At 36.0% G+C, this 24,778-nt stretch overlaps 1 protein-coding gene across 1 annotated transcript in view; it reads left to right on the top strand.

The window, feature by feature from the left end:
* The window catches only part of Lon (lon protease homolog, mitochondrial), a 319,254-nt gene that overhangs the window by 93,460 nt on the left and 201,016 nt on the right, over positions 1-24,778 (top strand). The window contains exon 6 of the mRNA XM_090406689.1: positions 9,862-9,994. Within this exon, the coding sequence (XP_090262815.1) occupies positions 9,862-9,994 (133 nt within the window). The remainder of the gene's footprint in view (positions 1-9,861; positions 9,995-24,778) is intronic.

Genomic DNA, 24,778 nt, shown 5'->3' with positions numbered 1-24,778 from the left:
TCAAATTTAGTTGCCTTAGTATCCCATAATACACGTACATCCTTTCAGGTGTGTATAATTATGCATTATGAGAAGAGCCACTACCCAGAACGGTTTCAACCTTTAAATAACTTTCAACAACTAACTCTAATCCAGAGTATTATAATAATGTGTTACGTTTTACTACTTATATATGGGATATATTTGACTTCTGCATTACTTCAACCTTGGTATCTCTTCTAGGTCTGGCTTTACTGATGAGATCTCAATAAAAGTCGAAACCAGTTTGGATAATGGCCCTTCCCATAATGCATAGCATTATACACACTAAAAGGATGTGTGCTTTGTATTATGGGATACTAAGAGGCAATTATTGTGATGTCACTAGTCTCGATATGCAAGTAGCCTTAGTTGTGAAGATTCTTCATGTACAAGCTTTTATTACACTTGGATAAAAGATTAATAACTAATTATAATGAAGAGCCAAAGGCTTCAATTTGGCGACATGAACTTATTTAAGTTAAGGGATATTATATCCCATATTGTTTCTTAGCCGAATAAGAAACTCAAAGAGTTTCATGCCGAATATAGAAACTATATAAAGTTCGGCGATTCCAAGCATAAGCAAATACTTGGATAGAACAGCAACTGACCCTTGAAGGTAGTGCAAGCTGAGGCAACTCATAAAAAGGGTGGAGCAAGCTCTGATCACTATTCTTGATATTTACCCATAATGTGAACTTAACTCCTAGGAGCTGTATTATTGTTCAACATTATGAGAGAAGGTCACTACCCAGACCGGTTTCGACCTTTTTTGAGGTCTCATCAGTGAGTAGGTAGACCAAGTTAATACCAAGTTTGTAGCAAACAGAACTTACATCCCTTCTATGAGAATTTCCAAGAGGTGTCCTATTAAATTACTAATTATAATGATGAGCCAAATAAGAATATAATTTTCAAGCACCCTTAAATTAATTTTTATCCCAATAAAAAAATTTTCAACAACTAGCTCTAATCCAGATTATTTTAATAAGGTACCACATCTTTTTACTACTTGTATATAGGAAATATATGATTTCTACATTACTTTAACCTTTTAATCCCATCCAGAAGATACAAAAGTAGTTTCTGGATGAAATTAAAACCTGATGTGTGAAAGTACAGAGCCAGACAGCAATACCACAGAATGCTGGCCCCAGAATACCAGCAAGCACTCAGTAGGACTTCATTCAATATGCACTTAAAAACTGTCGAAATCAACAGCAGATGACAACACTGAAGTCCTTAAACACAGAGGATGAGATTCTCTGTAAAATAACCAAAGCTCTACACACAGACCATAAACCTCTCTCACCAATCCATTGTGAACATGGTCTGATTTACCATGACGTATATAAAGTTGAAGTCTTTGCCGATAGCTTTGAGAAGCAGTGTAGTCCAAACTACACCATGCAGATCTCTACTTTATTACTAAAGTACACACTTCGGTATGCTTTTCACTAAACTGCACAGAGAACATAAACCCCATCCAACTGACATCACATGCTGAGGTAGGTGAAATCATGACAAAACTTGGAGTAGGAAAGCATCAGGCTGCAATATTAAGATATCACTACAGCTGCACTTTCACCACCCACCTATGGACTGAATCCATGGATTAATTTGGAGAAACTCATGTGGTTGTCCTTGATATTTCAAAATCATTTGATCAAGTTTGGCACAGGGACCTACTCACCAAACTGCTGTCCTAAGGTCTGCTTTCCTCATTCTGTAACCTGATCGCCAACTCCACCCACCATCACATGTCACTCACTACATGTCATGGTGGGTGGCTTACTCTCCTCAGGTTTCTCCACCAATGCAGGCGTACCCTGTGGTTCTGTTCTTTCACCCACTCTCTTCATGTTGTATATAAATGACGTGCTCATAGATGTTCAGTTTCTGCCTTATGCCTCTTCTACAGATACTTTCATGGACAGTGCTTTGCTGAATTGCCCACTATTATTCCTCCACTCTCCTCCAAAATCATTAAAACAAGAGCCACGGCTAACCAATACCCTTTTACAGTCCATCTTAAAACTCACCGAACCAACTTCACTGCCTCCTCTTTTATTCCATCTACTTCTGTCCTTTGGAATGGTCTCTCTCCCCCTCCCCCCCCCAAAGATTACAACACTCAGCTGTTTAAGCAAAATGTGAACAGATCCCCCCCCCCCTCCTTTCTTCTCTCCCTCTTGCCCACACATGGCACTAGTGTGCTATAAGTCTTGTGGCCTTTCATGTGTGGACCATATATATATATATATATATATATATATATATAAAACTTTCCTCCATGATAGAAAGTAGCAGATGGAATCTTAATCCCAAAACAGCACAACTTCCCCGAAACTATTGCACATTCAGCTTGCTTTCCTGTCTAGAAAAAATAGCTGAGAGGGTAATATTAATAAGACTGCAGAAAGTCACTAAAGAATTAATTCTCATCCCACATAGATGTGTAAATCTGAGTCGTTAAAAATATCACCATAAGGTTTTGCTTGAAGCAACACACGGGCAATCTTCCTGGACATTGCCAAAGCATTTGACAAAATATGGCACAATGGACTTCTCAAACTCCTGCAGGCTAAAATTTGGACTAAGACTGGTCAAACTTACTAACTCATACCTTAGCGATCACAAACTCTGAGTGAAGCTTCAGGGAATTAGATTGTGTGAATGCAACATCACTATAGGCATCCACCTGGGCTCTCTTCTATCACCTCTGCTCTTTCCATCTATATGGCTGACATCCCATACACAGTTGCCACTACATACTGGTCCTATATGCAGATGATACTGCATTAATATTTCATTCCTTGCAACTTAGATTGACAACTGAAAAATGCAGTCTCAGTACTAAAACAATGGTTAAAAAAAATAGAAAATCGATGGTAATGCAGACAAGAGCACTATAGTGCTATTCACAAGAAGATGAGTGTCCTCGGAGGGAAGCTATCATGTTTGACACTCCCATTCCATTGCAACCAATAGCCAAATATTTAGAAGTACAACTCGATATAAATGGTTTTGCTTTACAACTCATATCTATCATGTTTGCTCAAAAGCAGATATTTCAGTGGAGAAGCTATACCCACTACTGAATCTTCATAGCTGGTTAAGCATGGAACTTAAACTGCTGCTATACAATACAAGATTCTGATCAGGTCAGTCCTGATGTATGGCTCACTCATGTGGAGTCACACAGCAGATTCAAACATCAGCAAACTACAGACAATCCAAGTGTTTATGAATAGTGTTTAACACACCATAGTTCATAAGAAACATGCATCTTGACTGGGAAGCCAATATCCCTGAGATCAAAACTTTGCTATGCAAAATGGCTGCGAAATTTTTTGCAAATCCTGGTATCCTCCCTAACTCACTAATTTGCCACGTAGTCAGTTACAGTGAACATGATCCTGCAAAGCACAAACATCCCAAAACCATACTGAACAAGTAAGTTTTTTAAAATCCACTGCCAGAAGCCCAAAATGGGTGATCCAAAGGCTCAATAATATTTCCATCTTGTTATGGTCTGCCACCTAGCTGTTGACTGAACAAATATCTTGGGACAGGTATCCCAAAAAAACATACTGGACAATTTTTTTTTATCATCATCATCATCATCATCAAATTCCTGACATGTACCCTCAAGGGATGTACAGGATATGATAGTACAACGTAAAAAATTTACATCATTACTACCTATCTACAATTTTCTTCCAAATCAATCTGTTACCTGTCAAGACTCCAACATTATCAGATCTTATATTTCTATCTTCTAAGGCACTTTTTACATATCAATCCACCTATATTTTGGTCTTCCTCTAGGTCTTTTTCCTGTCAACCTGGCAGACAACACTTGTTTTGCTGATCTTTTGTCTTTCATCACTGGTAGTCAATGGCCCATGATTGGTGAGCCAAGTGCTCAATAATATTCCTTAATCCAAAGACTTCATTGCAAATCTGAAAAAGGGATAAAGGAACACAGGTCCAATCAGTCCATCTTGCGAGAACAGTTAACCTTTGTATCTCTTCTGGATTTTGCTCCCATTGATGCAGTTTTTGCTGCAGATGCGAAAAGTCTTCTGAAGTGGTCTTGGGGCTGCTTCGGTGGATGCTTTACCCCGGGATATGAGTGGCTTTGCTTGGTGGTAGGGTGGGCCTGCCATTGCTGAGTAATGAGTTAAAAGATCCTTTGGGTCACCTGTTGAGATTAGAGTGATTTGGGGGATTGCCAGAGTTTATGGAGGATTCCCTCTAAGTACTTATATAGTGGGTCAAAACTGATCTCGGTTGTGGCCTTCCCATAATGCATAGCATTATACACAGCCGAAAGGAGATGTGGTTTACATTAAAGCAATTAATATGAAGTCACTAGTATCTATATACAAGTAACTTTAGTCATAAAAATACTTCGCACGCAAATGTTGTTTGCTTATATTTGGGTAAAGGATTAAATAAGAATATATTCCCTGGCATCTTGGCTCTTCATATTACAGTTATATTGCATTAATGGTTTTTTGACTACTTTTCTTAATAACTCCCTCCCTTCTGCTTCTACAATGATCAGATTAATAGATTCAGTAATCACATTAATAATATTTCTAGTTAGGATGATGATTTAAAGAAAAATCCCATGACCTTTTACACACATCTCCCTAGGCTACTTAGCCTTCTCAAGATCTGTATGCTAGTATACCCTGACAACACATTCCTGATGGTAATCGTTGTCCAATTTATAAACTTTCTAAACATTTGTCAACTGTGCCCTGTGTTGTTACAGTGAAGTCTGAGTCTCATATTAAGAATAAAATATGTGATCATATTCAAATCATCTGACATTATAATCAGTTTGAGTATAGTTTTACTTTGTACTGTCATGCTTTAATAGATACTACTGAAATACTCAAACAGGATTTTCAGCCAATATTGTTTTTTTTTTTTGATTTTGTAATTCATTCTGGATAAGTTATGATTAAGAATAAATTGTGCCAACAAAATGAATGTAGTTCAATGGGAATTTCTTTCTCATCATTCTTGTAAACTATTATATGGAACAATATGTACAATGGCTCTTGAGCAATATTTCTCCCAAACCTACATTATATGGGTATCTTGATGAAATCTTTATGGTTTTTAATGATTCTTACTCTGATCTCAAAAATTTTGTGTTGACAATTCAGTTCATCCTAGAATATCATATGAGGGGGAAAAAAATGAGTTTGCCTTTTCAAATCTGTATATTCTTTATCAGCTGGATGACAGTTGTTTTAATGTCATTTTAGTAATCCTGTTCGGGACTTTCTCATTCAATGTAAATATCTTTTCCCACTTTTTAACGAACTAATTCCTTATCTCCAGGCCTGTGTATTTGGTGTTTTAACTGTACAGTGCACTTGAAACGTGAAATTAAATTTTCAGACATCCAAATGAATCAGACAAATATATGTTATTTCAACATTTTATTGTCAAAGTAAATATAATTCGATATAAAATAAAAATATTAAAACATCTATATAAAATAATGATCCTTATACTCTCTCTCTCTCACACACACAGCACACATTCATACCTTAAAATTATGGGTCAAACCTTTTCTAACATTAGTTATAAATATAAATATTGACACATTCAGTCAATGAATTAAACATATGCAGAGTAGGAGTTTGAGAACACACAGAGTTGAGTAGTTTGAAAATTTGTCTAATCTTGTTCTTGAACTTCATAATACTTTTCAAAGCAATTGATAATCCACCTTGATGAAGTCTTCTCAAGAGGAGTAACAACAGTCCATACCTGTGTTTTGAGCTGTGCTTTTTTTTTACATGATCCCCCCCCCCCTTCCATCTACTGAAAGGTTCTAAGTTTCTTGAATTTTTATTTTGTATATAATCTGGAAAATATAATTTGCACCCATATGCCTGGGGAAGCAGCGTCCTAGGTTCGATTCCCGTCGGTGACGTGAGGAGCTGAAGGATCTTCCTCAGCCATAGCCAAGTTAGCCGGTCTTGGGCGAGGACAGTAGGGTTTTTTTCTCCTGGCTTATCCTAGGTTTTTTCATCCCACAAAGCAGGCAAATCGGCTCTGAGAACTCAACACTACAGACATAGGATACACTGGGGCATAGGGCTGACCATCCTATCCTGTGAATGGTTTGAGGTCCGATGATTAATAAACCCTCAACACCGCAGGGTAAAAAGAGTGGAAAAGGAAAATGAGAATGAATGGAAACCCTGCTATAAAGACCAAACATGGAACTTTTTTAAACCTCAAGCCTCCAATAAGTCAGATGGTGGTCTCACACCAGGCTTTGAAATTCATCTCCCATCTGAAGACAGTATAAAACATCCATGCCCACAGGATTTGTGCCCTCAGAGTGTTTGTTGGAGAATAGATACAATAGAATATCTTTCTGCAGGCAGAAGTGTGCAACTAGACTGCTCTTTTGTCATCTCTAGTTTTCCATGTCAGCTAAGTGCCCTTTTTTTATGGATTTCAAAACTTCTTCCAGTTTGACCTATGTTCACCTTTCTGTCAGAACAAGGATCTTGTCAATTCCAATGTGTTTATAAAATGAAACATTGGAACATCAGAAGCTTTGTAAAGTATTAACTGGCCTGAAGGCTGGGACGCTCTGACATTTACAAATTTTAATACTTGGGCTATCTAGATGTGTTGCCACTATAGAATAAGAAGTAGTGCCTTTGTAATTGATTTCTGGACTTGCACAAGACTGGTTTGTCAGAATATAATACTTTTTTTCATAACTCCCTTGAGTAGCCATTTTGGAGGAACTGGCAAAATTGGATTTGAAGTGTTTCTTTTTATTTCATCATCCTTGATTATATTTGAGGCTGTGTTTTTTTAAGGTTGTAATGAAACCTTAATTTTTCTTGGGGATGGTGAAATGACCTTGCTGCACCTACCTACCTGTGTGGATTGATTTTTTATGGGCTTCTGAGTTAAATCTTCCAGCATGTTTTGTGTTGACTGGCATGTCCAGGAATAGTAAATTACCATCTTTGTTCATTTCTAGTGTGAACTTGATTTTTGGATTGTGATTGTTCAGAAGTTGTAGAATCTTTTCTAACAACTGATGATAATGGAGTATGTAAGATCCCTTATTCCTGAAAAAAGGTCTATTCAGTTCAAACTGGGATAAGTTTTGAAATCCATAAATAAAAGAATGCATAAGCATTGTGGAAAACAAGAGATGAGAAAAGAGTGGTCTGGCCACTCTCATTTATGTGGAGCATCACACTGTAGGCTGGCCATCTGCCTCCATGCATTACTTAGAGAAAAACAGTTTTGCAAGAATATTCAAAGAGTCTTTGGAGGTAATTTGCTCACATGGCACATTAAACTTAAACGAAGAAATTTTACTTTGTGACATCTGGAAGTCTTTAATTTGTGTATGTAGCATTCAAGACCTCTGTTATGCCAGTAATCACCTACAAGTTTTAAAGAACAATATATAGGCTGCACACAATGTGCCTAATGATATATGTGATTGATCTTTCAATTTGTAAAATAATTGTTTGATGTATTTCAGTCATTTATATATTTTTTTTGTAAATTTACCTGAAGATGCTGTCAGCCAAAAGACAGCAAGAAATATAAATGAATTCTGTAGGAAGTTTTTGGTATTGAGACCACATTGTAATATTGAATTTATTAAAAATAAACAATTAAAAAATCCGACAAGTTTCGTGCATCATAAGACTTACATCATCATCAGGGATAAATACTTGAGAAACTAAGGAAAATTGTGGAAGGGATGTTTGGAGAAATTATTTATTTATTTAGCGTATGGGGGAAAGATACAAGAAATTAATGAGCAAAACTTTGTGCACACTAACAGTTCATTTAACCTATTGATTGCACTATCTGAGAATAAATACAAGTTCCTTAGGCCTCCAGGGAAGGAGTATGTGGGCAGTCATCAGTGATATGATGCATAGTCTGCACAGCACCACACATGAAAAAATATGACTTTGACAGTAAGATGATCACACTACCTGAACAGAACCTCACATTTAATGGTGTTGAACTCAAGACAATCAAAAAAATTCTTAATACAGCTACTGCAATTCCCTTACTTAAACAAGATTTCAAGAATGCAATCAATCTGCTGTACATACATCAAAAATGTCCCAGACAAAGTGACATTTTTGCTATGTCTCTGTGAGTACAACATAAAAGTGGCCTTTTTACCTTTACAAATAATATCAAGATTCCTACATCCACCAAAACTTCCACATCACCCCATGAAAAAACCAGATGCATAGGTCAGACGGGAAGGTCGGGAGAGATCCACATGTCGGAACACGTAAAAGATGTCAAGAAAATAAGGGATCACAAATCAGGTTTAGCTTTCCACACAACCACTACTGGCCATCAAGTAATCTAGCAACAAACAAAAATGCTGTATGTTGATAATAACCGTTTCACAAGAAAATTTAAAGCTGCACAAATGCTTAGGATCCCTACACTATGCAATAAAAATCAAGGCTTGATTTTACATCAAGTGTGGTCTGCTTTCATCAAAAATTTAATTGCCATGGACCTAGGATATAACACACGTGAACCACAATGTAACAACAACCAGCAATGTTCCAACATGCATACATTAATGAATATATCATTTGCATTCTGGTTTATCAATTTGTTTAACAGTTGTAAAGTTACTAAGAAAAATCTAATGTGTAATTAATCATCAATAAGCATTTGTTGTGTAAAACTTTAATGTTTCATTACCCCTGATATGTCTTATGATGCATGAAACTTGTCAGGTTTTTATAATTGTTTATTTTTAATAAACTCTTCATATTGCAATGTGGTCTCAATACCAAAAACTACCTACAAAACTGCTTAACCAATGAAACCTATGTCATATAAAAGAATTATTTATGCTTTAAAAAATGTAAGTTTAATCATTCTAATTATTTATATATTTGATAAAAATTCTGTGTAGTGGTTTAAAAATAAGTTAACCGTATTTTGAAATTAATATATTGCTTAGAAATTTTTCCCACTTTGAAAGTGGGAAAAATTAAATATATTTCATTTAATTTATTTTTGATTATAATTGAAGTAATATGTTATGAAGGTGAAATCTAGAAGAGATACAGTACTTTATATGATCTAACAGTGCCCAATTAAAAATGCAAAGAAATTAAGACTATTGCTTTTAGAGCAATTTTCAATTTATTCCTATGCATAATGAAGATTTTTAGCTACTGCCAATACCGATTCTCTTCAATTCCCGGCACATAGTTCCGGAAGATATGGGTTGGGAACAGCCCTCATTAAATGCTTCGGCCAGTCACTGCACACAGACTTTATTCAGACCACAGTTACACCTCTTAGACAAGCAAGCGGGTTATTTTTCCACTGATTAAACAGAAGAGAGTCATTCATTTTATATGGTGATTCAACGGCCATGAGCTACTCCAGAGCAGTGAAAATTATAAGGCAAGTGTATTATGTCTGTTAAATTGTATCTGATATTAGACCAGTTTACACATGTGAGATGAAAACTGGGAGGATGATTAACAGATTTTTCAATAGCATTTTTACTATTACCGTGAAAACTCATGCAGAAGATTATATAAATTCTATATATTGAGTTACTCCTTTGGAACTTTTTTTTAGTCTCAATAGTCTAAACATTTATATACAGCAATGATGTGTGGATAATTTTATACTTTCTTGAATGCTAAATGAAACTTTTTTTTTTAAATTTTCATTTGGTATTCAAGAAATCATGAGTTTTTTTTATATGTACTTAGATAATGAATTTTATTTCTATTTTTCACTAAATATATTATTTTTCAGGCACTGACTCAGGAAATTGTGAAAACTATACGAGATATAGTGTCTCTTAATCCTTTATACAGAGAATCTATTCAACAGATGCTCCATGCAGGACATAGAGTAGTTGATAATCCTGTATATCTTGGTGATCTGGGTAAGTTTTATATGTAGGCCACAACTATTAATTTTGCTTAATTTGGCAGGTTCCTAATAATTTCCTGATAAATCCTGCTATTACTTACACTACCAGTTTGTATCTGGAAGAAGTCGAAGTCAAAGCCATGCCTAGTCGGGAAACTGTTGGTATGTCTGCAAGTCTTTCATCTTCCATTACTTGAGATGAAAGACTTGCAGACTTATCACCAAAATCATTTTAAAAACAACATTAAAACAATAAAATTTGAACAAGAAAAGTTTCATATCCACTTCACAAACATTCGCAGCCTCAACAATAGTTTAACGTACTTCCACCACCTACTGTCATCAAAACCAGATTTGCTCTATTATTCCTGGAACCTCAGCTGTTGAGCTCAACAACTACTGTCCACCTCAACTGCCCAAGCTATACTTGTGCAATTCATGACTTGTATGCAGTCATATGAACTGACATCCCATATCAGAGGATAGTTTGAACCTCCCTCCTCCCAATTTTATTTGCTTTGCTCAAACTTTTCCTCCCAATATTTGTTACATCCAGTGTATGTGTGTCATTCCCTAAATTCACATAACCACTTACATCTCTTCAAAGACCTCTCTCTAAAGCTTAATTTTCTGCAACTAAAATGCCTAAATAACGAGATCATACCTTCTCCAGTGCCACTGATGAGGCAGGTAGAGATGTTGAGTATTCACCATTATCAGCAACTTGTTGGCCAAGTGGTTAGCATATCTACTCTCCAACTAACAGGTTGTGGGTTCGAATCCCAGCGTGGGCATGGATGTTTGTTATTGTCTTTAGGTGGGTGATGAATTTCATCTCCTGGTGTGAGACCACGATCCCACTTATTGGCTTGAAGTAGCTTGAAAAAGTTCCATGTTTGGTCTCTAGAGCAGGATTTCTGGACTATACTATGTAAAAATAAATAAATAAATTACAAAAAATATATATAAAAATGGGAGGGAAAATCCTTACTTCACTGACGGTACAAATGTACTATAGGTTTACTAATAACCTTTCATGCGTGGAAACCACATTATTTTAAAAAAAAAAAAAAACAGATAGGCCATCTTTGTACCGGAATACTTGACAACCCCCATCATCCTACCAACACCCTTGATTTCTTCCTAATATAACTAGAATGAAAGCCTTTTATCCTTACTTCATCATAAATGGGTTGAGACTAACGCTTCGTCATCACACTTGGCTTGCACTGCAGCTCACAATGACTGCAAAAAGAAAAAAAATCAATTAATTTAATGATTCTAAAAGGGCCATGTGCCATAAATTTGCCTTCTGGTCTCTATTCAATGCCATCAGGCACAACTTCTGTCCACCCATGCTTCTTACATTCTTTCATTACTACTGCTCTTACATTCAGGTGATACTATTGTAATATTACTTAAAGGCAAGGCTGGTCTGGAGCCATCATTCTTCTTTTCTAATTCCTGCACTGATGCCCATGTCAAAATGCCCTTTCCCCACTTTATCAAAAACTACTCACGCCATACCACCTCAAGTTCTCTACCAGAAAGAAATCAGAAGAATCTTGGATAACTTGACATGAACAAGGCAACTTATCTGAATGGCATACTGTTTATTGTGTTAAAGTGTTCTCTGGAATGTTAATGCCTATCCTGTATCACCTCTTCTATCTTTCCTGCTTGATTGGCATCTGCCCTACAACATGGAAATGCCTACATTCAGCTCATTCCAAATGGAGTTGATAAAAGCCAGCCAACAAGCTACTGTCCAGTTGCTCTTATGTCCATGCTCTCAAACTGAGAAGAGCTAATTAGTGATCAACAATATATATTCCACCACTTTCAATCTACAGCTGATCTAGCATTCTTCACCTTCTGTACTCACACCATGGAAAGTGTGGAGAACTCGAGTAGTTTCTCTTGACATTTCTAAGGCATTTGATCAGATCTACCCAGGAAACTACCATCCTGTTGTCTGTCTATAACCTTTTGCAGTTGGTTTGCCATCTTGCTCTGTAATCATTTAATATGCATCATGGTAGATAGTTCTCTATCCTCAAATTTCCCATCACTGCAAGAGTATCCCAGGGCTCCCTGTACTTTCACCCACATTCTTCCTTCTTTTGCATATATGACCTGCTCTCACTAGCTATGCAGATAACCATACACCCTGCTATTCTTTATCATTTGACAGACCTTATAGTGCTGAATTGTTAGAAACCTCGACATCCTTGATATTGCCTTAAATTTTGATCTCACTATTCTTCATTGGGTCTGGATAATTTGACTGACCTGCACCCCCAAACTTTCTTGGCACAAACACATCTCATCCATAGGTTATGCAACTCCCAAAAATGTCAGTGTACTTTTTTTGCACAGAACACTACTTTTTCCTTTATATAGCTACTAACTATGGAATACTGCTTAGACATTTAGGATGATGCAATCACTAGATTACATGATGCTTCAGAAGAGGACATTCAGATTAATTGATGATTCATTCTTTCATAGAAGCACTCTAGTCCATCTTGCAAACATTCAGTTTCTTTTTTATGCATTTTCTACAGATACTTTCACTATCAATTCTCAATTAGCCACTATCGTTACTCCACTTTCTTCCAAAATTGTAAGAGCAGCTGCTGGTCAACTTCCATTTAACATCCACCTTCAAACTTATTGACTCAACTTCTCTTCCTTGTGTTATTTGAAAAACTCTCCCTCCAATCTTTATTCCCCACAGTTTACAACTTTATACTATTAAAATAAATTTCTTCTTACCCACACTTAGTACTGATGTACCATAGGCCTTGTGACCTTTCATTTGAGGATCAAATGTGTGTGTGTGTGTGTGTGTGTGTGTGTGTGTGTGTGTGTGTGTGTGTGTGTGTGTGTGTGTGTGTGTGTGTGTGTAAGTAACCTTGGTTGATAGAGGATAATATATGGAGAGAATGTGAGGGATATGTTTAGGGGAAATAGAAAAAACAGGATAGGAAGAAAAGTGTATTGCTGATGATAACATATGAATTGCCAGTAACAAAGAAGTTTATCAGGAAAGCAAGGACTTGGGAACAGTGCATTTCAGGCTGTCTTTAAGATAGAAGCCAAGGAAAAATATATACTCAGTTTGCATGCATCATGAAATCAGCTTGATGAGTATAGTGTGAGCAGTTATTACGGGAAACTTTAACCTATTGGTATTATTGCAAAATACTTTAATAGAACATGGATTGAAAGGAGGAAAGGATACATATAGAATGACAGAGTGGAAATATAATATATGCAGCTGCTGAGAGAGAGAGATAAGCACTATGCCTCTGAATAAGGATAATGATCATGTAATTTTGGAAATTCCACATGTTTAGGAGTGGTGACATTGCACAATAAATTATAAAGGAAAGATGTTAGTAGTGTAAATGGTGTTTGATGGAAAAAGACACATCCAGACATAAAAATCAGGTGGGAGTTAAATGGATAGCATTATTAAGCAGGAACTGCAAAATATATATACACTTGGTCGTCGACTTACAACCGACTTCCGTTCTGGCTGACAGGTCGTAAGTCGATCTGGTCATATGTCGGCCATATATTTATTAACATTATTCTTTAACCTTTCTAATCTTTTTATCATCTTTATAATTTATTTTTATAATCTTTTAAATTTATAATTATGTATATTGTACATAATGTGAAAAATAATACTGTACTGTAAACACAAAAATACAATCTAAAATTAATGTAAAAATTAATGCAAATGAAATTTACAAAATCAATTTTTAATCTTTGTTTGTGCTGGGTTGTGGATCGTCAGGATCATGTTCTTGGGTTGAAGTAGGAGATGTTCTCTTGATGAGGAACATGCTGAGCTTTGTTTGAACAGTTTGTTTCTTTTTTTTTTTCATATATCTCACGATAACAACGCACAGCATCTTGAATGATACGTTCAACCTTTGTGAATCGTTCGACATTAGGGTCCATTGCTTCGAAACTGGTGAGAGCTTTATTCAGTTGCGAAAAAGAATCTGATAAACTCTTTGCAATGAATTTCTTTTCTGGCTCCTCTTCTTCCTCTCTCACTTTTTCTTCTGACACTCTCTGTGTTTCCAATTCAATCAACTCTTCATCCGAAAGTTCTTTTATTTCACAATCTAGCAACTCCTCTACGTCTTCTATTTCACATTCTAATTTAAGATTTTTTGCAAGTTTAACTTTCTGTAATCACTTCCAGATCCTCTCCTTTTTCAAATCCTTCAAATGTATTCGCATAACATTTTAGACACTTTTTCCAATTCCCAACATACAATTCTTTGTTACACATTCCCATGCGGTCGAAATATTCTTGATACACTGAAGAATGTTGTACTGCCTTCCAAAAGTCTCGCAAAGATAAATCAGCATCAGAATCTATCGCTTTGATGGCTCGTGCGAATGTCGTTCTGAGGTAGTGAGCCTTGAATGCTGAAATAGCACCCTGATCCACGGGTTGAATGAGAGCGGTTGTGTTAGGTGGCATAAAAACCACTCTAACATCATGTTGAAGGTCGTCCAGATGAGGAGGGTGGCCAGGGGCATTGTCCATAATCAATAAAATCTTGAAAGGGATATCTCTCTCCGCACAATATTCACGAGCCTGGGGAATAAAGCAGTTCATGAACCAGTCTTCAAACAGTGCTCAAGTCATCCAAAGCTTTAGGGTTTAAATGGTAGTAAATGGGCAGTGTGTGCTTGTTGATGTGCTTAAATGCACGAGGGTTTTCTGAACGATAAAGAGAAAAAGCTTCAGCTTAAAACCTGCGGCATTCCCACCAAGCAACAAAGTCAACCGATCCTTAAAAGCTTTGAATCCTGGCATCCTTTTTGCTTCTTGGTGTATGTACGTACGATTAAGCATGCGTTTCCATTGCAAGCTGGTTTCATCTACGTTAATATTTGTTCCAGTAGATAACCTTCTTCTTTGATTAAAGAGTTGAAACTATCTACGAATTTTTGGGCTTCATCTGCACTTCCTGCTTCTCCTGTGACACGTACATTATGCAAAGCAATATTGTACGTTTAAACGCTTAAACCATCCAGTACTAGCCTGAAAATCTTCTGCGTAATCGTCTCCGATGCGTGATTTTAAACTCTGAAACAAGACTTCTAAGACTTCTAGCCTTCGCTTGCACTGTGCAACGGCTCATGGGTGAATTTTTCTGTATTAAATCTTCCATCCACATAAACAACAATTTCTCCATCTCATGGATGGGTCCCTGTCATTGTTTGGTTAAAATTGTAGACTTCATAGGTTTGAAACCTTTCACAGCTTCCCAAATTCTTTCTTTTTTCCTTAAGTATTGTCGATACCGTGGACTGTGATAAATTCAAGTCACGGGCTATCGTATTCACTTTCTTTCTGCCTTTATACTTCTGGATAACTTTCATTTTACACTTTAAATCAATAGTTTTCCTTGACTTCTTAGCTGGCGTATCTGTAGATGAAGGCATTTTCCTTTTACTAGACATTTTATGAGTAGTATTTCAGTAGAATTTTAATTAATACACCACACGCAACAAATGCTTGAAAGCGACTGAGTGTATGTGAGAGATAGTTATCATACGTGGGTTATCGTACGCACAGCTGCCTGATTTATTATTAATTTATTCTTCTTTTTTTTTTTTCTTTTTTTTTTTTTTGTGGTCATAAGTCACATAGGTCATAAGTCGACGACCAGGTGTATATATATTATGGAGGGAACATAAAGACACAGGTGATCAGCATGGTAAGAAAGGGGAAAATATGTTTGTGAGAGAAAATTAGCTGAGCAGTCTAAAGACATTCTCAGAGTTCTTTTATTGTTTATCAAGTAAAAGGAGGAATAATTATGGAAGTTAAACTTGAATGAATGCTGACTGTAGGGAGGTGACAGAAACAGAAGAAATAGTTTCAGGTGTTTACTTTTCAAGGGTGTATCATCCTTCTGAAGATTTTGTAGGGACCGATGTAAAACTAGATATAGACTAACTCAATGTACTTATGGAAATAAACTACAAAATTTCAATGTGAATACTGCCATAAGATATCAGCTTGTGCATTATGCAACAAGAGAATTAGCAGTGCTTCTTACATGGCTGTATTTAATTCTCAGCTCTGTCTTTGTCTCATGTATGTAGAGAGAAACAAAATAGTTCCATCATATAAAGGAGAATTCAAGAGAGAGATAGCAAATTATAAATGATCGCTATCATAGGAGAAGTTGGCTATGGTAATGGTTTAAAGTTAGTTAAGGTCATTATTGCGAATGGCTGAATAGAAATGTGGTACTCTGTGGTGGAAGCAGCAGACCATTGTGAAAGGTTCTTCTTGTCGTAGTAATTTACTTATTTTCTATGACATTAATATCTTTTGGAACAAGGCTTGTCTAATTTGAATTAGAATGATTGCATCTCTTTTTCCAAAGTTTTGGAAATTCTTGTCCTATGTAAATATCAGAAATGATTTATTATATATTTTATATGGTCCTTCTCATGCACAAGACTTGCTGATATTGGGTAACTGGTTGTATTTACCTTGTATTTTATCTTTGAATTGCTCTTTACAATATTGAAGATGTTAAGTTCAGTACAAAATATTTGTGCTCGGTCACTTGAAGATCAAAGTCAAATAACTGGGAGGAGATCTCCTTATAGCCTTTAAGGAATGTGAGAACTAACTGTCACTTCTAACCTAATGTCTAGTCTTCACTTCACATCCTGTTCCCCATTAGTAGATATCCACTGGCTACCTAAAAAATGAAGATAAGCTGGATAAGCAATTTGGAACTTTGCCGACCAGTTCAAAAAAACATAGATAAAACCAACAAGATATTTAAAGCCTATATACAGTAACAACATTTTATAAATAAAAATCATATATACAATACATACATAACTTATATATAGTGATAAATATTGATTTTGCCAGCAAAAAAAAACATCTCATGAATCTGATCAAATCATATGTTATTATACACCATTTTATACTTTTTTATTGTACATATTTTACTAGTTTATTCATAGTCATTTCTATACTTTTTACCTATTTATGAAATAATTCTTACCTTCTGCATTGCTGTGATCTATTTTTGCACAGTATGACCATATACCTGTACTTGTGCCAGTATACACTTAACCAAAACAAACCTAAGGAAAAAGTGGAGGAATTCTTTGTCATTAGAGAAGGCACATGAAAAAAAAGAAAGAAAAAAGATAAATCTAGTCCTTGTTGGGAACTAAACAGAAGAGTGGGAAATTGAATAAATTCAATAGGGGGTTGGGGTTGCTTGGCTAATAATAATAATAAGGAACTGCTGGATTTCTCTTCTGGATATTGGAACTAGTCATTACTAATACCACATTCCAACATAACATGTGCAAGTTCACATGGAGAAAAGATAAGAAATGGGAAAAGTCTCAGTGACTGTTGTTGATAGTGATTGCTGGTTCAGTATAACAGAAGGAGTATACAGAAAATTTGAAATTGGCAGTGATCACCACATAGTTTTAAATAGAATAAAATTGAATATCAGATTAAAGAGAATAATGTGGGTGTGGCTTAAGGGTCAAAGCTGTATAACTGAGAGGAGACCTCCACATAGCCTTTAAAGGAATGCGGAGAACCGACCAGGACTTCTGACCTAATGTCCAATCCTCTACTTCTCGTGGTGCACCCTGTTGGGTATCTACCTGAATACTGAATGGATGAGGATGGGCTGGCAATTTCGGATTTAGCCAGCCAAATTGTATTCTTATTGGCTTAAACCAATATAGAAAATGATGGTACAACATGACAAAATTTCATGCTGGCTGGCAGCATCGCCCGGTTAAACAAGGCCCCCGTTGTTTTCGCCAGGGAACCAGGGCGAACAACGAAAAGTCAGCTACTGGAACAAATCTGAAAGCACACCCCAACTCAATATCACCAGAGTTCAGGATCGGTACTATCAACATAAGAAGCCTGAGATCGTTCTGAGCGATAAATACAAAATGTTATATTCAGGTAATGACAATCAAGGAAAAGAAGGAATAATCATAGTATTCAACACTAAATACGAGGCTAATCTTCTTGAATGGCAGGCAATTTCAAGTAGAGTGATGTGGGCAAATATCAGAATGGGGAACTGGACAATGAGACTTATTTGTGCCTATGGTCCCACAGAAGGTTCTCTTCTAAGGTAGAAGTGGAGGAATTTTTTGAGGCATCAGAAAAAGCAACTGACACAATGAAAAATGAAAAGCTGGTCCTTGTTGAGGATCTAAATAGCAGAATAGGAAATGATTGTCGACACACAAAAATATTTTGGGAAAATTTGGAGAAAAGAACAAAGCTAATAATAATGGCAAATACTTGTTGGATTTCTGCTCAGGACATGGGCTGGTTATTACTAACACCATGTCCCAACATAAAAATGTGCACAAATTCACATGGAGAGAAGAGGCAAGGAATAAGAAAAGTCTCATTGACTATATTATTGTTGATAGTCATGTTTTCTCTCTGGTGTAGGACACTAGAATGTACAGAGGATTTGAAATTGGAAGTGATTACCATTTAGTCTTAAGCATTTCATATTGAATTTCATATTGAAAAGAATGGCATGTAAGAAAGTTTTAAAAAAATAAAAGTTGAGCAGCTCTCAGATGTGATCTGTAGACTAAAATACACAAATATTATAGAAGAAAAAATGAAAGAGTTTGAGAATAGGAACCATACCTTGGAGATTCAGTGTAAGCCTTGAAGAAAACCCTGATTGATTCAGCCAGAGAGGCATGTGGTGAGGTTGTCTGCAAGGATAGAAAAATCAGGAAGTTAAAGAAGCAGTGATGGAAAAGCAGAAAGCATATCAAAAGTTCCTGGCAAATAAGTCTGCTTGTGCTCTTAAAGAATACAGAGATAAATGTAAGAAAGCTAAACACTGTGTAAAACTGGCTAAACAAAAGTCATGGGAGGACTTTGGCAAGAAGATAGAAAATAAATATCAAGAAGGTGGCAAGATATTCTGGAGGTTGTTGAAGAAGCTTTAGAAATGGAGGAAAGAGTGCTGTAAAAGGAGTTAGAGATGATTAAGGTGATCTGATAATGTTGTATTCTTGAGAGGTAACAGACTGATTTCAAGGAAAATTGTAGATAGAAAGTTAGTAATGATGTAAATTTTTCATGTAGTACTATCATATCCTGTACACCCCTTGAGGGTACATGACAGGAATTTGATGATGCTGATGATGATGAGAATAATGTATAAATATAAGACTGGAAATAAGAAATACAAGAAAAAAATTACAATTTGAAAACAACTACTAAACCTTGGAGTCTCTCTGGCAAACTCTGAAGAAAACTGATTGATTCAGTTATTATTATTACATCACACCTCCAGGGAGTTCATAGATTGCTTATCGAGGGAGGGCATCTACTCTACATCTCTTCATCTGCACTACTCCACCAACCCTCATCATTTAACCAATGCCATCTATTGCCAACTACCACCACTAGTACTTTCACAGACAATAACAAACATCCATGCCCATGGCGGATTTGAACCCGCAGCCTTTTGGCTGGAGAGTAGATACACTAACCACTCGGCCTACAGGCCAGCATGTAGGCATCTGGTGAATTTGTCTGCAAAGATAGAAAAATAAGAAAATCATTGGGAACACAAAAATTTAAAGAAGCAGTCCTGGAAAAGAAAGCATAGTTGAACGTTCTTACCAACAAAAGTTGCAGATGTCCAAAACCATACAGAAAAATGTAATTGACTTAGGTTAAAAGTAGCTAAACAAAAGTCATGGGAAGACTTTGGTAATAATATAGAAGATAAATATCAGGAAGGTGGCAAAATATTGAGGGGAGTATTGAAAACCTTAGAAATGGAGGAAAGAGTACTGTTAGAGGAATAAAATATAAAGGTAGCATGCTAACTGAAGATAAAGATATCGTAATTACCGTATTTGCCAGCGTATAAGACACACTTTTTTTCTTTGAAAATAGGTCTGAAAAACAAGTTGTATCTTATACGCCAATGCTCAGTTTTTTATTATTTTCATTTCTGGAAATTTTCTCTGTTTCGAGTTATGCGATTTCTTTATTGCTTCCTTGTGGTGTGTGTGTGAGAACATTCCAGTTACATTGAGCAGTATTTCTCAAACTTCAGACATTTGCGTTCATGATTGGTGCGGTAATAACAAAAGATCGTACTACTAAATGACAAAGATAAGCTGACAGTTGAGTTGAAATGCTAATTCTCTTCAACCGAAACATAACCTACGAAGTGGAACTGCGGAATGGCCAGAACTTGAGGCAGAACTGAATACTTGAATTTTAGACCACAGAAAAGCGGGTCTTTCAGTGTCTACAAAAATTATTATTCATCAAGCGAAAGCGATTGCCACTAACAGAGGGATCACCAACTTTACTGGATCAACATCATGGTGTTCAAGATTCGTGAAGAGAAACCAGCTATGTATGCGGACTAAAGCAAAAATATCACAAAAGATGCCAGCTGAATATGAAGAAAAATGATTGAATTTCATCGATTCTTCATTAACGCAAGGAAACGAGAAAATTTTGAACTTGTGCAAATAGGAAACATGGATGAGGTTCCGCTGACTTTTGATGTGCCCTCAAACAAAACTGTAGATTTCAAGGGCACTAAAAGTGTTACTATTAAAACTTCGGGGCACGAAAAAACTCACTACACGGTTGTTTTATTCTCCTGTGCTAATGGGACAAAATTGCTGCCACTATTGATTTTTAAAAGGAAGACGCTACCCATTCATGCAAAACTGGATGGATGGATGGATGGATGGAGGAGGAATGAAGTTATGGATAGTTAAAATTTGGTCTAGGCGCCCTGGTGGACTGTTGAAGAAGCCTGCCATGCTAGTATGGGATCACTTTCGTTTTCACAGAACAGACGATGTTACAAATAAACTCAAGGAATCGAAAACTCAGCTTTAATTCCAGGAGGTCTAACTAGTCAGCTTCAACCTTTAGAAGTCTGTATTAATAAACCATTTAAGGGATTTATGAAGGAGAAGTGGAACAGCTGGATGTAGTCTTCAGATTTTGAGGTTACACCATCAGATAGAAGGAAGAGGTCTAGCATTTCGCAAGTTTATGAGTGGGTCAAAACTTCATGGGATGCTGTGAAAACTGAGACAGTGGTTAAATCATTTAAGAAGTGTGGAATTAGTAATGCACTGGATGGTACAGAGGACAATTTGTTGTATGAGGACTCAGATTCTGATTTAGAAGAGGTTTCAAGTGTCTCTTCATTTAGCTCTGGAGGTGAATTTCTGGGTTTTGACGATTAAAAGGTGGGTACTCTTTCCTAGTTAGATTAGGTATTTGTTGAAAGTAGACCTACTTATTACTTTATATTTGAAATACTGTGAATTCATTATAATATTCAGTGATAAAGTTTTTCCCTAAAAAATGTGTACAAAAAAGGGAGTGCGTCTTATATGCCGGCAAATACGGTACTTTAAAACTGTTAAATGAAGCATGCAGTGGCAGAATAGTATTACAACAGTAATAGAACATTTCATTCTTATGAAGCTTTTTTTTTCTGCTTCAGTACTTGAAGTGGAAAAAAAACTTCAAAAGCCTGAAATGTGGAAAGGCACCAGTAGTAAATAATATTTGACCAAAAATGTTCAAATATGGAGGTCTAAAAGTTTTTTTGAATTTGTTATCCTGTGTAAGTCCTTGTCAGAACATTGATTCTGAAATGGAATCAATGTTCTGACATTGATTGGAGTACAGTTCTTATAGTTCCCATCTGAAAAAAGGGTAATAACACTAAATGTAAGAATTACAGAAAAATTTCCCTACTTTGTGTTCTTGGTAAGATATATACAAAGGATCTGTACTTATGTGTTGTAGATCTGGAAAAATCATACAACAAGGTTCCCAGAGAAAAGCTTTTCAAACTGCTAAAATTATATGGCATAAATGGAACATTATACAGAGTAATACATTTATGTATATATTGAAGTGTATATTGAAGTTGAAAGTTAGCATTCAGAATTGAAGAAAATATATGAAGATGGTGTGTAAATTCAGGTGTAAGACAGGGATGCAAACTGTCTCCACGAAATTCACAGAGATGAGAATTTCATTATGAAAGAAAGTGGCATTAAACCAGATATTAGAATCAAAAATGTCAAACTTACCTCTTTGCTATATGAAAATGATATTGTACTTCTCAACAAATCTAGTGCAGGTCTCAAGAATTCTCTAAAACAGGGATTCTCAACCTATGGTACGTGAGCCACTGCCGGGTGGTACGAAAACAGATTTGCTTACTGGTACATCTAATATATTGAATTAAATATAGTGGTACGCCATTGGAAAAGGTTGAGAATCCCTGCTCTAAATGAATCAAATAACAGCTGTAACAAATTTGTCATGAAAATCAGGAATAAAAATACCAAAATTATAAAATGGACATGAACACAGAAAACTTCAACCACATTATCAACAGAGAACCTATGGAACAAATAAAATATTTCAGCTATTTAGGTACAATTTTTAGTAAAGATGACAAATTATATGTGGAAATAGATAATAAATTGAATAATTGAATTCAGTGTACAAGAGATTGTTCTGACCAGTTTAAGTTATGGTTCTAAGAGTTAGATTAGAAATGAAGCACTTGATTAAAGACTAGAGACTACAGTTATGAGAATTCTTAGAAAAATTAGGGGATTGAACAGTCGGCATGAATGGCAGAATCATATTACGAAGGAACTTAACATTGTTATCATTCAAGAATGTGTGAGCAGAGCTATTTTGACATAGGATGGTAGATGAAAGGTTAGGAAAACAAGTGTTTTTCTCGGATAGCAGAAAAATGTCCCAGAGGAAGACCAAGATCCAACCTCATTCAGAAGTGGCTTAAAGGACTGAAATATTAATTATGACAATATCGGAGTGCTGACGAGTAATAAAGTAATTTTTGAATAAAATTGTTGCAAAGATAGAATTTAAATTTTTTTAATTTAATGAAATCTGTGACACTTGGGGGGGGGGGATTTGAGCACAGTAAATAGCTTTAATAACTTAGCCCATATATTCATCATCAATTTCTTGAACAGGGTATCGATGATGGTGATAATGAATATTTGTGCTAATTTTACTGTTTATTTACTATGTGCAACATGTTTTTTTTTTTTTTTTTTTTTTTTTTGTATCACTGGTTCCACTGATATTAAAAATCTCAGTTTTTATTTAAGTTGGATCATGTGCAGGATAAAAATATGGTAGAGTATTTCAAAAATTTACCATTTTCCAATGAATATTAATTATTATTAATTAAATTGATAATTAGAACAGGTACTGTATAACTTCTCAGTTATACAGCTTCTCACATTAGGTCAGAAGCTGTATAACTGAGAGGAGACCTCCACATATCCTTTAAAGGAATGCGAAGAACCGACCAGGGCTTCTGACCTAATGTCCAATCCTCACCTTCTCATGGTGTACCCTGTTGGGTATCTACCTGGATACTGAACAAACGAGGATGGGCTGGCAATTTGGGATTTAGCCGACCAAATTGTATTCTTATTGGCTTAAACCAATATAGAAAATGATGGTACAACATGACAAAATCGCATGCTAGCTGGCAGCGTTGCCCTGTTAAACAATCCCCCCCCCCCCCGTTGTTTTTGCCAGGGAACCAGGGCAAACAACGAAAAGTCACCTACTGGAACAAATCTGAAAGCACACCCCCAACTCAATATCACCAGAGTTCAAGATTTATTATTTACAGGTACTATCAACATAAGAAGCCTGAATGGCAAAGAAATGGAGCTAGCTGAAGAATTAGATAAGTACCAGATCGACATAATAGGCGTGACTGAAACAAAAAAGACAAAAACTGGTGAGATCTTTCTGAGCAATAAATACAAAATGTTATATTCAGGAAATGAAACTCAAAGAAAAGAAGGAGTAGCCATAGTATTCAACACAAAATACAAGGCTAATCTTCTTGAACGGCAGGCAGTCTCAAGTAGAGTGATGTGGGCAATTATCAGAATGGGGAATTGGACAATGAGACTTATTTCTGCCTATGGTCCCACAGAAGGTTCTACTAAGGTAGAAGTGGAGGAATTTTTTAATGCTTTAGAAAAAGCAACTGACACGATGAAAAAGGAAAAGCTGGTCCTTGTTGGGGATCTAAATAGCAGAGTAGGAAATGATTGTCAGACATACAAAAATATTTGGGGAAAATTTGGAGAAAAGAGCAAAGCTAATAATAATGGCAAATATCTGTTGGATTTCTGCTCAGGACATGGACTAGTTATTACTAACACCATGTTCCAACATAAAAATGTGCAGAAATTCACATGGAGAGAAGAGGCAGGGAATAAGAAAAGTCTCATGGACTATGTTATTGTTGATAGTGATGTTTTCTCCCTGATGCAGGACACCAGAGTGTCCAGAGGATCTGAAATTGGAAGTGATCACTATTTAGTCTTGAGCAGGATGAAATTGAATTTCATATTGAAAAGAATAACATGTAAGAAAGTTTTAAAATGAATGAAAGTTGAGCAGATCTCAGATGGGAACTGTAGACTAAAATACACAAAGATTATTGAAGAAAAATTGAAAGAGTTTGAGAACAGGAACCAAACCTTGGAGATTCGGTGGCAAGCCTTAAAGAAAACCCTGATTGATTCAGCCAGAGAGGCATGTGCTGAAGTTGTCTGCAAGGATAGTAAAATCAGTACTCCATGGTGGACACAGGAAGTTAAAGAGGCAGTGAAGGAAAAGAAGAAAGCATATCAA

This window comes from Typopeltis vanoorti, chromosome 16 (assembly GCF_054136105.1).
Source record: "Typopeltis vanoorti isolate ZY-2024b chromosome 16, IOZ_Tvanoo_1.0, whole genome shotgun sequence".
Taxonomy (NCBI): Eukaryota; Metazoa; Arthropoda; class Arachnida; order Uropygi; family Thelyphonidae; genus Typopeltis; species Typopeltis vanoorti.
This window is presented reverse-complemented; position numbering and strand designations above follow the sequence as displayed.